The sequence below is a fragment of the Leptonotus elevatus genome, chromosome 17 (genome assembly GCF_054856555.1).
Source record: "Leptonotus elevatus isolate MCC_2025b chromosome 17, RoL_Lele_1.0, whole genome shotgun sequence".
Taxonomy (NCBI): Eukaryota; Metazoa; Chordata; class Actinopteri; order Syngnathiformes; family Syngnathidae; genus Leptonotus; species Leptonotus elevatus.
In genome coordinates this window covers 697,873-714,897 of record NC_141255.1, presented here as the reverse complement: position 1 = coordinate 714,897, position 17,025 = coordinate 697,873, and the positions used below count along the sequence as shown (strand labels likewise).

Genomic DNA, 17,025 nt, shown 5'->3' with positions numbered 1-17,025 from the left:
ATATTGACACAAAATCCATGTACTGCATTCTTTTTTTCCAAATGTTTTTTGTGAGCATGTATATAAGCTGTTCATAGACGTCACACAAAGGGTATTATTTGTACAGATTTATATATAAAAGTTTGATTTAAAAAAAAATGAAAGAAAAAAAAATGGTGGATGAGCATATGTAATGCTGTCATTGTTCGCTGTAACCAAAATGTTTCTCTTCATGTTATTATGGGCAAATCATGCAGAAATTATTGTTCACTTTTTTTCTTTTTTTTTTAGACACTATTGCATGATTTATTTATTTTTTTAGCTATTCTTGTTGACATGTTTAGAGAAGCATTTATATTAGTAGCACTGCTGGTTTCTGAAATTACCGGTCAATTTTATTTGAAGTAAGTCCCCCCAAACATGTCAAATAAAATGAAGAATCATTTTATTGGTATTTTCTGGCCCTGTAAAAGCATTCAAGATCTGTTTTTGTGCCATTTGAAAAGATTTAACAGCCGTTATTTTTTTTATCTATTTGTCCATGTTGCGTCTAAATAAATAAATGTCACTTTTATAATGCTGGACCTATTTTTAAGTGCAAATCATGTTTCCCGACACTTTGCAAGACTTGGCCATCATTAAGCGCGGCTACGTTGCCACCGCTTCAAGTCGTTTAAACATCCTCCACCATTTTACTGTAAAACATTGATACATGTACTGCACGTGCATGAATTTACATTTTAGTATGCAGTTAGTTTATCCATGGGGGCGGAGCCAAGTTTAACAACTAAAAATAAGTTTGTTTTATGCTTCTTAATAAATGTCTAAAATGTAACATTTTTCCTTTTGTATTTTTTTCTTATTTAACGCAAAAAAAAATTATAATATTTGAAATGAAAAACCAAACAAAACAGAGATCCGTTTTCATTTGGCGTCACCAACTCCGCCCCTCGACGGTCTCATCCGCCATGTTTGAAATGTTCCCTGGCCTCCAACACACCTGACTCAAACGATCACTTTTGTTATCAGGCAGAGAACTTGCTGATGAAATGATCATTTGAATCAGGTGTTTTGGAGGAGGGGAACATCTAAAAAATGTGTATAGGGTGAAGGAGCCCTCAAGGTCCAGAGTTGCCTGCTTTGATGTGACCATTAAAAATAAGAATCGTTTTACAAACAATGAAGAGACTTGACCAAATCACATAAGCACGAGAAGCAGGACTATTACAAATATTTCTACCATATTTATTTTTACAATATTTTCCAAGCGAGTTAGCATATCCTCCTCCTCTTCCTCCTCCTCCTCTTCCTCATCCCTGATTTATTGCCCTCGCAAAACAGCAGCGAAGCGTGTTGCGGTTGCTCAAGCAAGCGCAGTTGGGAAAGAGAAAAGAAGACATCGAGGAGGACGTCTGACAACCGGCTGGAAGTGGACATGTCCCTTACAAAGTCCACGTTCGTGTCCATAGCAACAACAGGCGAGCCAAAGAGCGCGAGGAGGAGATCGACAGGTGAGTTTCCTTCATTTAGTTTGCTCCTGGCGTTCACAACGTATTTCGAATCTCATGATTGTAAACGAACGCGAAAGCTTTTTTCTGCGTGGTGAAACCTCGTGATTGTGTTCGTTAGCGCGTAATCGAAGTCACCTGTGGATTCCACAGCCTGTGGAATAAAACCCGGGCTGGAATATGAATTTTGCCGTTTAACTCTGTGTATTCAAAATGTCTTATTTGACATGTTTATTTCACCACAAACATTTATTTATTTAGTTTATATATTGTTAAATCCAGAAAATTGAATAGAAGTGGCAGCTAGCTTAAGTTGTTCTTATTGTTTTTGTTTGTTATTTTCCCCTGGCACATCACTTTTTGTGTGTTTATATGTCGCAACAATGCATTGCTAATGTCATCCTGTGTGTGTGTTCGTTCATGCATGACTCTCAGGCGGTTATTGTTAGTCACAGCCATTTGTGATCATGGCTGTGCAAATTCCGAATTCAATTCAACTCGACTTGATTCTTCTCAAGCGAAAACGATGTTCCGCGTAGCGCATATTTGACAGCAGAACCTTTTGGGCCTTTCGCGTTTCCTCCGTCCATCCAGAGAACTTGGACCCGGAGCCCAATGGCTCGTTTCCAGGGACGCTATCCCAAACCAAGCGCCCGTGCGTGGGGACGCAGCACCCGGAGATCCTCGTGCACGCCGCCGAGACGCGCACGCCCGACTCGCCCTGCAACCATTTCTGCCACTGCACGCCCAAGTCTTTCCTCGCCGTGCACAGAGGTGACGTCGTCCGCACTGTCGCTTGACATTTGCGCAAATGCTGACGTGGTGTTTTTTTTTTTCCCGCAGCTTACACGGGAGCGCACAGCAACTCGGTGCACTCGGTGCCGTTGCGCTGCGGCGAGGAAGATTGGCATGAAAACGCCTCCAAGACCACAATCAGGGCTGAGAATGAGGTCGAGGCGCACAGGGAAGCCAACAACTACAAGGCAAGTCGTCTTGAATGTCACCTTTTTGTTTCAAAGGCCACCCTTTCTAATCGAAAGAATGCTTTTTTTTTGCAGTTTGGCTTCCGAAAATGGAAATGCAATGTCACAGAGAGGCCCATCGAAGACCGGTCCGAAGTGGTCAAAGAACTCTACTCGGACCTTAGCGTCGTCAAGCCCCAAGAAGGTTCTTTGAATTCATTCAGCGCAATCTGAAGCAATCCAAAACATTTTCTTGAGTGTAAAAAAATGTTGGCGATGTGTAAGAGAGGGACTAAAACACACATTTTGACGTGTTGCAGGCTCCACAATGACCTTGGGGAACATCGTTTATGTGATTTTATTCGGCTGGTGGATTTCTTTAACCTACGCGGTCGTTTGTCCTGTGATGTTTCTGACCATCGTTGGTGCTCAATATGGTTGGTGTCGTCTCCTCTGGACGGCTCGCCGTCAATTTGAGGAGCATTGATCAGGTCTGGTTTTTGTTTTTCCCCATTTAAGGAAAACTGTGTTTCAAGTTAGCCTGCTACTTTATTTGGCCCTTTGGGAAATCGGTGGGAAAGGTCAGATGCTCCGCCTAAATTTCCACGCGCGTGTCGATGTACAGGACATGATCCGCGTGCTTTCTAATCTCAGGCCACCGACTTGACAAAAAGATCCACATTGAAGCCGCCAAGGTGCGAGGTCATCCCCGAAGAGAGGGACTCCGAGGACAGCAAGGAAATGGTCATGGAAAAGGACTCGGGGCCTCTTCTGATGTCCTCCCCTTTGCCCATTGAGTCGCCTTCCCCGGAACTACCGCTTCGGACCAGGTCCAAACATTGGGTGAGGACAAACGTGGCAATTTGCATTTTATTTGGAGCTGCAAGTGGTCAAGGACAGATGCGACAAATTGTAACAAAAGAAAAGCCTAATACGGTACATTCATTGATGTATATTCCCCGACACCCATGTCACTCACCAGGCCAGCCACACCCATTCAAAATCACAGATACTACAGTGGAGAATGGCAAACCCCGAGGGGAAAAAGTGACACCTGAAGCTCACGTGTCCACATTTTGTGTCAAAGTCCATTTTTGATCCAGTTCATCGATGGCATAATCAGCAGCATGCTGGATTCTGACCCCCCCGCAGCGTCGCGTGAGCACGTACGTGTGGCTGCTGCTGGGTTATCCGGTCCTGTCGGTGGTGCACGGCGTGGCCTGCGTCGTCTGCTGGCTGCCGGTGTTCACCATCCCCGTCTCCAAGATGAACGCCCGCGCGCTGGCCGTCGTCCTGCTCATGGCGCCCGAGGACGTGCACGTGCACGTGCACGCTCCGGAAAAGGTAACCAGAAATTGGCGGGCAAATGACGGAAGTCCACACCAAGCCACCTTTTTTGTCTTTTCCCAGACGCATCAGTGCGAGGCGAGAGTCATCCTGTGCTGCTACCGCGCCGTCAATCTGCATTACTACAAATACACTGTGCAAGGGATTAACATCTTCGCACTAAGTATCCTTTTGAAAAGCGTTTTCTCCATTTGGCGTGTTGCTTTTTATTCTCCTTCCATTGAGGCGTCCTTTGCAGATCTGCTTCCGTTGGTGATCGTCACATTGATTGTGGGCTATACTGACCACGACCACAAGTACTTCAGCTCGGAGACCAAGTTTGCTACGGCCATCGTCTCCATAATCCCGCTGTCCTACTACATCGGCAAGGGTATCGCCAGGTAATTTATTGTTATGGTCATAATTCTGTTTTTGGCGTACAATATCTCAGAAATGTTCCAGGACTTGTCACTAAATGGATTGTATTCTATTACTCAAGGAGTACCTCGGGTAGTGATGCAGATACTGAATCACAAAAATAAATAAATAAATAATCCATATTTTGAATGGGAAATAACGGTACTGATTCTCTCTGAAAATACATCTGTGTGGTAAATATTAATTTAAATCATAGCTTTGTTATGATGGCATATTAGGGCCACATATTAATATTTTTCTTCAGGGGCTGCAATATTCTGAGAAAAAAACTCACAAATTTGCCACTTTATAAAGTAAAGCAAATTTCTAATATTGCCCCCGCACTCAAAAAAAAAATTTTTTTATATGTAATACTCAAATTTGCCATATTACTCCGAGAAAAACAAACTCACAAAATTTCCACTTTATAAAGTGGCAAATTTGCGAGTTTTTTTCTCTCAGAATATTGCCCCCGCACTAAAAATTTGTTTTTGCCATATTGCCCTCAATTTTTTTTTATTTATAACGTAATAATTTGAGGAAAAGAACTCACAAATGTGCCACTTTATAAAGTAAAGCAAATTTCTAATATTGCCCCCGCACTCAAAAAAAAATAAATATATTATATGTAATACTCAAATTTGCCATATTACTCCGAGAAAAACAAACTCACAAAATTTCCACTTTATAAAGTGGCAAATTTGCGAGTTTTTTTTCTCTCAGAATATTGCCCCCGCACTAAAAAATTGTTTTTGCCATATTGCCCTCAATTTTTTTTTATTTATAACGTAATAATTCGAGAAAAATAACTCACAAATGTGCCACTTTTGTGAGGGTTTTTCTTCTTAGAATATTGCCTCCACCCTCTAAAAAAAAATATTATTATTTTTTTATACGTGGCCCTAAGACGCCGTCATACTTTATAAAGAATACAATTCTAATTGTATTTGAAAGGCCTGCTGTTTTCTGTCACCGTGTCAAATTGAAATATTTAGTAAGATCTCACATCCTTGTGTGGGATTTCCGCAGCATTTCGGCTCAGAGTAACTTTGCCGTCGGCGCGGTGGTGAACGCCACCTTCGGCTCCATCACCGAGATGACCTTCTACATCACGGCGCTGCTGCAGGGCCAGCGCGTGGCCTCCAAGTGTTACGAGGAGGTGGTCAAGGCCGCCCTGACCGGCACGCTGCTGGGCTGCATCCTCTTCATACCCGTGAGCGTCCCGGCAGGACCCCCCCCCGTGCGGTCTCGGCCGTGTGACTCAACGCATCGTGTCACCCACGCAGGGCATCTGCATGATTATTGGTGGCATCAAACACCGCGAGCAGCGATTTAACAGTCGCTCGGCCGGCGTGAGCTCAGCTTTGCTCTTCATATCCATTGGAGGTTTGTATGGAATGCGGCCACCGTATACGTTCGCTTCCAGTAGAGGACAAAAGCAGTTTTGTTTTGTTTTTGCTCAGGTGTTTTTGCTCCCACCGTCTTCTCCAAGACTTTTGGCAGCCTGGTGTGCGGGGGCTGCTCCAGCAATGCCAGCAATGCCAGCGCGCCCCTCGTGTGCACAGACTGCCACTACGACATGGTGGGCCGCCGCCGCCGATTCTTGAAACGAAACGACGCTTCTTCGCAATTGGACGTCTTAACTTGTTGTCTTTTGTTGCAGAGTAAAATGGACCCCCAGTTGATTATGATGCATGTGGAGTAAGTCGGCATGCTGTTGAGGAATGTCAACGTTATGTCAGCTGATTTTTGCATTAGCTGGTCCTATAATCTGGTCTCATAATCTGGTCTGTCATCTAAATGACAATAGAAAAGCGCAGTTTGCTTAAAAGGGAAGTCAACCCCATTTTTTTTTTTTTTTGGGTGACGCTAATATGTTCTATGCAGCCCCGCTGGTCTAAATATGGTATTCTGGTTGATATTGTGTTAGTGGAATATGAGTTAAGCAATTGTTTTTATCCATCTCATGGTGCGGCCATTTTGCCACTTGCTGTCGACTGAAGATGACGTCAATGTTGCTCAGGTCTCGGGTAACAACCAATCACAGCGCAGCGTCGGAAATGAGGTGAGCTGTGATTGGTCGTTGCCTGGTCACTTTGATGTCATCTTCACTTGACAGCAAGTGGCAAAATGGCCGCACCATGAGATGGCAAAAAATGGCTGGATTTTGCTTCATAATTTATATTCCACAAATGTAACATTAACTCATTTGCTCCCCAAAACGTATAAATATGTTATATTTAAAATGTTTTAAGTTTCCGAAAGACGTATTTATACTTTCTTTTTTTTTCAGAAGACTTTGATGCAGCCTCTCAACTGCAAAGAATGGTTGAAGAAATTGTAGTTATTACACAAATGACCAACAGGTGGCAAAAGAGATCAACCAGGGCCATGATGGAAAAAAAGCTCATTTACTCACAGTTCTAAATAGATTTGTGAATAATGATGAAACTTAGCTACGTTCTAATGCTAATTGCTGCAAGACGGAAACAGATAGAAATATACTTTTTTTTTCCTGATGAACGAAGAGACTCTAATCTTTCTTTTTGGCCTTGCTAAATCAGTCAAAATCCAGTAAAAGAGCCAGGAGTGAAGGGTATTGCTTCAGTGAAAATGGCTGGGAGTGAATGAGTTAAATCAGAACGTCATGTTTAGACGAGTGAAGTTACAGATTATTGTCAAGAAATGTTTACGTTGACTTCCACTTTAAAACCTAATTTTGTCAAATATTGTTGGGTCCGTTTTGCTTCATCAGGCCCTGGGATATATCGATATCACTTGATTTATTTAAATTTATTATTATTTTTGTGTGTGTGACTATCCTCATTTTATGACCAATTAATGCAGAGATTCGCATCATGCCAACGATTTCGCTGACTTTTTCTCGCAAGTGTCAATTTGAAGTGTGGCGGGAAATAACGTGCCGATGAACGTCCTTGCGGCGCCAGGCCTCTGGTGTACATCATCTGCGTGCTGCTGCCTGCCGCTTACCTCGTCGGCCTGATCTTCACACTCAAAACCCACGCGCACATCTACGATATCCACGTCGGCGACGGCCAAGGCGGCCACGCCCACGGTCAGTACGCGGCGGACGAGGGAGCCGCCGCCGCCGCCGCCCTCCCCCGCATCGGCGAGGGCGCCGCCGGCCCGCCCCTCGCCGTCAACTCGTGCATTAATGCCAGCATTGTCCCCCCCTGCCACGTTGCCACAGGTGTGTTTTTGCATGCTCCTAATTTCCGCACGCGGGCATCACCCCCAAAAAAAGTTTGAAAGCATGCAAGTGAGGTGAAAGGTGATGAATTGTGAAAGGCGCCGATCGCAACGTCCGCGTGTCAAACAGGTCACCACGTGGTCCACTGGTCGCGGTGGAGGGCGCTCGCCGTGCTCATCGCGGCCACCGTGCTGATGGCCTGCTGCGCCGATATCAGCACGGACAACATCGAGCCCATGCTGACCAACTCCTCCATCTCGCAGGTGCTTTAAAAAAAAAAGAAGAAGTTGCTTTTTCCAGCCTTTTTATTCAACATTGTGACTTCCTGGTGCTTTCTTCAGTATTTCATCGGCGTGACGGTGTTGGCAATGGTGCCCGAACTCCCCGAAATTGTCAACGGGATCCAGTTTGCGCTGCAGAATAACATCAGTTTGAGGTACTTCACTAAATACATGCACGAGTGGTGACAGTATCATGCTTTTTTTTTTTTTTTTTTTCAATAATCTCCAGTCTGGAAGTGGGGAGCTGCATCGCGGTGCAGGTGTGCATGATTCAAATCCCACTACTCATCCTCTTCAACGCATCCTATGTAAGTCAACCAATTTGAGCGGATTATATGATACGTTTGCTCTTGTGGCTGTACTTTAACATTATATATATTGTGTGCTCTTTGTGGACAGGACGTTGGATTCGTGCTGCTTTTTAGTGACATCCACGTTTTTGCAAGCATCTTCAGTGTCATTCTGGTCAACTTTATCTTCATGGATGGCAAGTGTGACTACTTTCAGGGTAAGCCTGTGATTTTTGTTTTTGTATCCATTTTTGTGGAGGAATATTAACATGTGTTTTGTTCGTAGGCACTGCTCTGGTGGTGGTCTACCTCATCCTTTTGGCTCTTTATTTCTTTGCTCCCTCCCCCCGCTCTTGTTAATCTACTGAGGGGAAGCAAAATTGGAAAAAAAATCCAACCCAATATTTTTTACAGTATTTTTCTGAGCATGCAAGATTTTAAGACATTTCTAATAGTTACACCGCTTGATTTTGCATGTATATGTTTGTTGTAAAATGTGCTCAATAAATTCAATTTCTAGTTCTTCACGCAGCGTTATTGCTTTCCATCCATTTAGCCGAGCCAAGCGCGAGAGTTCTCAACCCAACTTTATTGACAACAACACAATAGTCAGATGAGCCTTTTGCGTACATAATTCCAACGCTCACCGTTTAGTAAATTAAGTCCAATGTAAGTACAGTAGATTTTCAGAATACAACTAAAAACAGCAAAGACATGCAGGGAACAATTTAGTGTGTGTTGACGCACAAAAAGGATCCTAGCCTCAGTTTAAAAGATCAATAGTGGGGTACAATGTATAAAATAATGACTACATTGGACCTTTTTATTAAAACTGAAAGATTTGCAAAAAAAGTGTGTGCTTAACAAATATATGCACTGACAACTGTCCTCTCCTCACACTGCTGCAACGCCAATTAAAACTGCTTTTCATATTTCAAGGCACTGCAGTGTGTTGGCGTGCTACAGGCGCAACTGCCCATGCAAAGTCAACAATTTCAACGCGGGGGAGGGGCTTCAACTAGTCAAAGAAAAGCTTTTCCAAATGGATTCCGAGAGCCCCGATTTCACAGTGAATGTGACTTTTTTAAAGAAATTCCACAAGAGTGATCCTTCAAAGCATGTTCAAGTCCCTCAAAAGACTCCCCCTTTTTTTGCGGCTTCCCGGCGTTCAAAGTCTTATTTTAAGCGCTCGATGAGTTCCTGCGTGAGGCCCAGGTTACGCAGCTGCACGGTGGGCAGGTTGGCAAGGTGAGGGAAGGCTTGGAGGAGTATCTCCCAGCAACACTCCAGCAAGCTGGGCACGGACAGCCACATTTTGAAGAGGGATCCCGTCCGCTTGTTCTCGTGGATGTTCACCACGCCGCCGTGGATGTACATGCAGCCAGTCTGACCGGTAGAACGGGAAAAAAAGAAGAAGATCTTTTATAAAAAGATATGTTGGTTAAATGATGTGTAATTAAACTTCTCATTCTTAAGAGTGCTGTGCTTGGAATGATTTCCTGTTTGACTTCTTTTTGCTGCCACCTCACCTCACGTGTGTGTGTGACCCAGAAATTCCGCCTAGTAACAAGTGACCACGGCTTCTGTTGATCTTTTTTTTTTTTGTACTGTACTGTCTCTTTTTTTTTTTTTCTTCTTCGTACGTTTCGACGGCTCAACAGAAAACAACCGCAATCGTACCCACCGGCGTAACGGTGGCGCAGTGGAAGTAGGCCGGCTCGGGCATCATGGCGGGCAACCTGCTCCACTGGAACGTGTGCAGGTTGAGCTTCCACAGGTCAGCCAAGATGAACTCGCCGTTGTAGCCGCCACAAAGAAATACATCTAGAAGGGAAGTCGCATACGATAAGTCTCTTGATTCAAATCGATAGCGGTCATTTGCTAAAGCACTTACCGTTTCTTATTTGGACACAACTGTGGCACCTTCGAGGAGCGGGAAACCCTAACGGAAACACACACGGTTACATACAAAATGTCTGGAGGGGAAATAATGCTTCAATAGGACACAAACCTATTTTGTCATGAGGTTTTGTTGCAATCTCCTCCCAGGAATTGGTCTCCAGATTGTACGCGTGAATCTGTCACACAAGAAAATACATTAAAAAAAAATTATAATAATAAAGAGCCCAAGGGTTCAACTGAATGTTTTCCTGGTACCTTGTCCAGAGGGTAAGACGTCCAGGAGGTCCCTCCTCCCAAGATGTAGATTCTCTGTCCATCCTGTGCGATTTCATGCCGATACCTGTAACGACGAATCAGCATGAGAACGCTGACAACGCTTGCAGCTTCGTTGACCGGAATTTATTACCCATACCGTTCTTCGGGCAGGTCGTCTGGTCGGTTGTTGGGCTTGAGGTGGATCCACTCCCTGGTGGTCAGGTCCAGCCTGTGTAGGTCTGTGCTGTATATGTACCCCGTTGTCCCCCCAAACACGTAGAGCGAGCCATTTATGATGACCATCGCCTGGAATACGGCGTGACAAACTGTTAAATCTTCATCCGCCCGCCTCGCATGTTGGGTCGTAATGGAACTTACCTGTCCGTAGATTCTGTTAGGCTTCTTGCCGCGACATTTAAGCAGCGACCACCGCTTGTACTTGACATTGCAAACGTGGACGTCATTGCCATTGTTCTCGCCAAAGGGGATCCCGGTGCCGCCAAACACAAGCAGATTGTTCCCGTGCAACACGGCTGCAGTGAGGAAACGGGAGAGGTTTATTGTGTCAGCCCACAGACAGACAGACAGACAGACAGAATCGGCATCTGCGTTTCACCTGACATGGAGGCCAGCTCTGAGGGCACGAAGCCCTCCGTTTCAATCTGCTGCCATCGGCCCGTGGCGAAGTGGTACCTCCACAGCTCCCGGAACAGAGGATAGTCATCATTCTCTGAGCCGCCCGACTCATCGTAGTCCGGGTTGTACCCCCCAAACACATAGAGGTTAGTGTTGTCAGCGACACAGCGGTGGCCACTGCGGGCGGGGGGGTTATGACGACCTGAGGAGGAAAGGGATGCACACACACGTGTAAGTCGAGACAAGTTGACTGAAATGCATTGCGCTTTTTGTAAGGATGCTCTGTTTTGACTGGCAGGGCAGCGTCCAGCAGTTTGTCACATATCAATTTGAAAATGCCACTTTTGCTCTTCAGGAGTAAATTGCCCAGCTAACGAGTTTAACAGACCGCTGCAGATTTGAAGCCATGTCACTTTAAAGAAAAGAAAAATAATTTTCACCGTGTAACATTAAGCAAACGTGTGAATATGGAGATGCTAGCTTAGCTTTAGCACTCGCTCAAATCATATCAGACTTGGTAGCTAAGTGCCTTCATATAGCGACCTATATATCTGTATGTCTTTGTCAGACAACCGCTGACAATAGTGAGGTAGCAAACAGCAGCATACGTGCTAATGTCGTAGATGGATCTGCTAGTTCCTGCTCACCGTGCAGCGGCCTGCCTGTCAGCTTCTTGAATTTATTCAACTGGTCCGGACAGCGATCGCCTCGGGCGTCCGTCATCTTGTCCCAGTTTTAGCGCAGCTTCTCTCACAACATCACACCGAGGGGAAACAACTGCTCCTAAAGTACTAGAGAGACATGGTAAACGATAGCGGCGCAGCCCCAGTAGCTTTACAGCCATTATACATTCATCTTGCGCAAGGGTTTTGGCCAATCAGAGGGCGCGTTCTTGGAACGCTGCGTCATTGGAGGTAGGCGGGATCAATTGACTTCAAAACAAGTTATTCAGCGCGGCAGGAGAGATGTCTTGACTTGTGTGTGTGTGTGTGTGTTTGTTTTTTATGCTTTATTGAACAAACTAACACACTTTAGCAAAGCAATCAAAACGTTGCAACGATAAAATAAAAACAAAAGCGCCAAGGGGGATACGACACTCAAAAAACAACAACCCCATAACTATATTAATGAAAATACAATGTCACTTTTTAGCCATTCAATTTATATCTCGTAATCTCGGACATTCATTCAAAGTCCTTTCACTCTTTTTTATTCTGGCAGGCTTGATTGGTTGCAAACATAACTCACAGACGCCAGAAAGTGATATAAATATTTTCTCAACAAAACCAATTACTAATTGGTCTTTTTAACGACGATGCCAGGTAGTCGTAGTAAAATGCTGCGTTTACTGACCGAGGTCAGGTGAAGCGGTGGGAAAATGGTATTCCCCGACGTTGAAGTGCACAAATTCCCCCAAAACAGAGGTTGCTAAAGTACAAACACTTTATATTTGATTTACATAATTTGTGTAAAAAGATTCTGGTAAACGTGGAGGTTATGAAATTGTTACAAGCTTTGAAAACAAAACAAACAAATAGAAACAACAAGACAGCATACGGGGGGTGGGGGGTGGGGCTGGGGGGGGTGCGAGTTCCGAATTTACTTTTATGCATATAAAACGTTGCGAATATAATTAGCAGATTTACCACAAAAACTTTATTTGTCATCTTTACCACTGGTTACAAAATAACCTAAAATAAAATGCTAATAGAACAATACAAAATTTGCAATAAGGTCACCACAAATAAATCTCACTACATCCTTCCATAGTTTCTTAGTGAGCTCACAATGCCAGAAAAGATGTGACACAGTTTCAGGAGAAGCTGAACAAAATGAACACCTAGTGTCAATATCATAAAAAATATATATAATAATAATCATGAAACGTTTTACGGGGTCGATTTTGTGTAAGGAAACCTGTCTAATTTTGTTAGTACAGTAATCAAAAACTTGTGAGGCAACAGCCAGACTTTAGACCACGGTATATTCCTATGTAAATTCCAATAAGCTCTAATGTATGATTTAGTAGAAAGCTCGCTCTGAAAGAGTGAACGGATGGCTCGATTGTTCTTGTGATGGACAAAAAACAGATCTTCTCACTAAGGGCTTGACTTGTGATCATGTGCTCAGTGCTACTAGTGCCATTTTGCCGGCCCAAGGCATAAACGGGCGTGGATTAATGTGTTAATTAGTGTTAATGTTCAAACTATCGCCTGAAAATCTATAATAAATATACCTTTTAGGAGCAAAAACCTTTGTCTTGTTTTTTGTTTTTTTAATAATATTTAGACCTACTAGGCTACTTTATTTTAACCTTGGTCATTCTGTTAGTACTTGGAGAGCTAATATCGGTATTTGTTTTAAAGAAGCAGTGACTCAATTTTCTGTGACGGCCGTGCAGTATTGCTAGGTGGCGCTAGTGCACCTAGAAGCAGTTTGCTAAATGCCAATCGCCTGGAAACGAACAGAAGAAGAAGCGGAGGCCCAACATGGCGGCTGTTGCTAGCAGTCGTGGGGATCGCCTCGGCAACTCCAATGAAAACAATTCTTCCCTCACGTCCCCGGAGAAAATCCGCGAGCTTCTAAACGAGGGGGTGTCAGCAACCGGCACCCACTGGTGGGTTAAAAAAAACAACTTTGATCGGATTTTTACGACTTAGTTGTGCAGCATTTTGGCTAATCTTCCTAGCTAACGAAGAAGCATGGCAGCGATGCAATATTCAGTAAGGAGCACGAAGAGAGGCGTTTCTCACACATGATAGCTTGTGAATTGTCTGTCATCTCTCACGCACATTTTTTTGCACGCATTATCTCCCCCCTCTTGCGTGAAGCCTGTGTTGCTAAATTCCTCATGTTATCTCCCCTGTTCGTGCTGTAAGTTGTATAGGGGTGGGGACTGACAGATAAACTCTGACATTGATGTTGAAGCTAAGATTAGAAGACTATAAGTGTCTCTCTTTGCTCTAGTCATGTTGTAAGCGCGCATTCATTCAGTATTTAAAAATGTGTACATTGTAAAACTGAACTTTAATTTCGTTGTGTTTTTGTAATTGTAGTGGACAAGGTGATTCAAAATGCTCAGAAGTCAGTAGCAACACTCCATCACCTTGTGAGGCAACCAACAAGGAGGCCTTTTTCAGCAGAGTTCAGTCATACTCTATATCCTTTTGTTGTTCTGAGATTAGTTTTATACATTGTCAGTAATCAATGTATCAGTTTTCCTTAGCACAGCACTGTTTGAAATGGGCCGGGAAGCCCCGTGTGCTTTCCCCTCTCATGTGCGCCCGCTACGGCTGGATCAACATTGCCCACGACATGCTCAAGTGCTCCAGCTGCCAGGCCTTCCTCTGCGCATCACTACAACTCACATTAGACTTTGACAAATGTAAGCCGAGTGAGTCAGAAGCCAAGTTCTAGTTCGGGGCTCGGAGGTGTGACACTTTTTACCCCCTCCTTTCAACTAGATGAATCGCGCCTCGCAGAGCTGTCCAGGCAGCTTCAGACCAAACATGAGAAGTTTTGTCCCTGGCCTGACTTTCCTTGTCCAGGTGAGAGCGCTTGACTTGATGCACATGTCGAACGTGTGTTTTAGCAACATTTGATGATTCTTTGAATGTTTTGGATTTCAGAGCGCTTGTGGATCGTGACAGCCGGTGAACCCTCAGCACTTTTGAACGAATTCATTGAGCGTTATCAGGGCGTATGTATGCTTGGACAGCAACTTCCATCGATGAAGCCTGAGCTGTTGAAATCAATGGTGAGGAAGCACATACTTGGATACGAACAATCACCTGGAAATTTCTGATGTTACTCTTACGCATCTTGTGTTTCTTTGCAGTCATTGACTGAGGATATCATTAGTGTTATCCTACAGCTGATAGAGGAGGAACAAAAAAGAAAGGGAACCACATGCTCGGAACCTTTTGCTGTCCAAGTGGCAGCGTGCATCGTTTCTCTCTGTGGCTGGGCTGCAAAGTGAGTTGCTCTAATAAAAAATAAAAAAATGTGTATATATATATATATATATATATATACACACTCTGTGAGAGTGCACAATCAATTATCATGGGAAGATTCTTATCCAGCCTGGTTAGGTTTAGGGAGGTGAGTTAGACAGGAAGGAGCGCAGTCTAAAAACAAAGAGGTACTTCTTCTGTGTTGAGCAGGCTTATCTGTCAAGGTCATACTGTTGCAACTTCATGTACAAGAAGCAAAATGCAGCTCTCCACAATCAGGTATAAACATGTTATGCTGATACATGCTAAATAATTATTTTCCATAACAGCTGTCAAGCTAAAGGATCATCTCTGGTCAAAATTTGTGTGATTAATCTATGTCAATACATAATTCATGTGATATTTTTTTGTGATTAATCAATGAGTTAACGCTTTAATTTTGACAGCACTTATATATACACTGTACATACATTTGTCCAATTTTAAAGGCGTTGACTTTTGTCCGTGACCTAATTTTTTTTTGATTCCACTTAACTGATACAAACATCGATGGAAATGATTGAGGTTACCACAACAACGGGAATGTTTAGGCACCTCTTCCTTTCATTGCCATTCGTCTTGACTCTGAGTGACGCTTCAGTCTGTAGTAACATTATTATTATTAGTCCATGTGGGAAAATAATCACTGCGAAGTTTTGACAGAAATATCGCTTCAGCTTTTGTGTTTGTGTGTGTACTGCGTAATTTTTCCTCACTTGCAGTGGCTGGATTACGTGTGACATTGTCTTTTTTTTTGGTTCCTCAGCCCAGGTGTACACATCGCAACGCTGCCCATCCTTAACTGCTCCTGTTGTATGCGCAAAGTGGGCCTGTGGAATTTCCACCAAATGGAAGGCGTGGGAGGTGACGGAGAAACCGGAACGGATGCCGCAAGCGCTCCTGCCACCTCGGCTCCCGCTCAGGAGAGCCCGGAGGAACAGTCGACTCCTCCCTCGCCCACAGCTCCGTCCACGCCGAGTCGCATGAAACTGAGGAGCCAGGACTCTTGCCGCCCTGACCAGGCAAGCTTCTATTGAAATGTAATGACGAAAACGCCCTGAAAGGCTATCAACATTTTCTGACCTATTCTGCAGAGTGAGGGCACGCCCGCAGCTTTACGAGCCCGGAGCCGAGACTCGCCCAGTCCCGTTGAAGAGCCACCGAGTCCCTCGATGAGGGGCAAGAGGCCTGCGAGTCGCAGCCGGGGTCAAGGTGACTGTTTGTCCCTTCCTTCCAAACGTCTGTGCCTCTCATTAGCCGTAAGTGCCCCCCTTTCCCCCGCCCGCCCCCTCCGTGCCTCCAAAGTCCCCGAACGACATTGAATGACTCGCTCGCTCTTTTAGGACGAAGTTGTACACAGGAATACGTTTGACCCACTGGCTCAGCACAGAGATTGGTGTCCCTGGGTGGCCGTTGGAAAGGAGAACGTGGATCCACAGGCCACGCCTCTTCCAGACGCAGTGCCAGCGCCTCATCAGCAAGGCTGGAAGGCTGCCCTTGACCTCCTCATGCCCGTGAAGAACACAAACACAGCAGCTGGCAGTCCAGCACAGGCAAGTGGAACCATAGGCTCGTGTGTTTTGTCCCAAGATGACTTTGCACAATATTTGACATTCTCTTCTTTTGTTTTGTCCTCCCAGGGCCCACCTGATCGATCCAAAAGGGTGTTTGCTATATTCCGTCAGTGGCAGATAACTGCGGAATCTCAGTAGAACGCATCAGCTAAAACATCGCACTGCTGGACTGGAGAGATGAGCAAGATCATATCCCGTCGCTCTGTGAAGGAAGACCAATGAGACCCCTCTGAATTTTGGGATACCAGCACATCATGTTAGATAGAAATGTGTGTGAAAATCTGTGGAAGACAGGAAATCCCTAACGATGAGAAAGAGCCAGAACGGCTCGACACTGGATAGGCAATGTTTACTTTCAGCGTGTGTTGCGTCAGTGTTAGAATATCACCTGAAATGTATAAATAGTGTGACTGTGCAAGTGAGAGTACTTAACTCCTGATGATTGCAGGTTTTTATGAATGGAGTGCCATGAACATATTTGGACTGGGCTGCCTTGACTTTGAATTTGCCTTTTTGTGACGTCCCGTTGCTTATCTAGTCTTCACTATCAACGCATGTGTTGCTTAATAAAATGGTCTTTTGAAATGTAGTGTGATGTTCAAATTTCCTACAAACCTTAGCTTGAAATCAAATTAATAGAATTAACATACACACATGCAATGTGTTATTAATATTTTAAATGTCATATG

General features: G+C 44.3%; 3 protein-coding genes across 4 annotated transcripts; 2 read left to right on the top strand and 1 right to left on the bottom strand.

Moving 5' to 3' along the window:
- Positions 1–1,342: 1,342 nt before the first annotated feature.
- Positions 1,343–8,496, top strand: cax1 (cation/H+ exchanger protein 1). Of its 2 annotated transcripts, none has more exons than XM_086059368.1 (20): positions 1,343–1,490; positions 2,082–2,261; positions 2,331–2,470; positions 2,546–2,654; positions 2,770–2,886; positions 2,969–3,030; positions 3,104–3,292; positions 3,602–3,793; positions 3,860–3,959; positions 4,035–4,176; positions 5,222–5,405; positions 5,479–5,578; positions 5,656–5,774; positions 5,856–5,893; positions 7,141–7,268; positions 7,533–7,666; positions 7,745–7,839; positions 7,914–7,992; positions 8,084–8,192; positions 8,261–8,496. In XM_086059368.1, the coding sequence occupies exons 1-20, from the start codon at positions 1,415–1,417 to the stop codon at positions 8,332–8,334; spliced, it is 2,367 nt and encodes a 788-aa protein (XP_085915494.1). In that variant the 5' UTR covers positions 1,343–1,414; the 3' UTR covers positions 8,335–8,496. The 2 variants fall into 2 exon arrangements, with proteins under 2 accessions (XP_085915494.1, XP_085915493.1); XM_086059367.1 differs by having other exon boundaries at positions 7,141–7,403.
- Positions 8,497–8,543: 47 nt separating this feature from the next.
- klhdc10 (kelch domain containing 10) lies at positions 8,544–11,649 on the bottom strand. The gene is made up of 9 exons (XM_086059474.1): positions 11,415–11,649; positions 10,748–10,969; positions 10,510–10,664; positions 10,289–10,437; positions 10,132–10,216; positions 9,986–10,052; positions 9,869–9,916; positions 9,659–9,798; positions 8,544–9,360 (listed from the first exon to the last, which is right to left on the bottom strand). The coding sequence occupies exons 1-9, from the start codon at positions 11,488–11,490 to the stop codon at positions 9,151–9,153; spliced, it is 1,152 nt and encodes a 383-aa protein (XP_085915600.1). The 5' UTR covers positions 11,491–11,649; the 3' UTR covers positions 8,544–9,150.
- Positions 11,650–13,239: 1,590 nt separating this feature from the next.
- zc3hc1 (zinc finger, C3HC-type containing 1) lies at positions 13,240–16,921 on the top strand. Its single transcript, XM_086059611.1, has 10 exons — positions 13,240–13,384; positions 13,824–13,926; positions 14,002–14,152; positions 14,232–14,315; positions 14,397–14,524; positions 14,606–14,742; positions 15,529–15,784; positions 15,857–16,021; positions 16,106–16,315; positions 16,403–16,921. Exons 1-10 carry the CDS (start codon positions 13,257–13,259, stop codon positions 16,472–16,474), a joined length of 1,434 nt encoding a protein of 477 aa, XP_085915737.1. The 5' UTR covers positions 13,240–13,256; the 3' UTR covers positions 16,475–16,921.
- Positions 16,922–17,025: the final 104 nt, after the last annotated feature.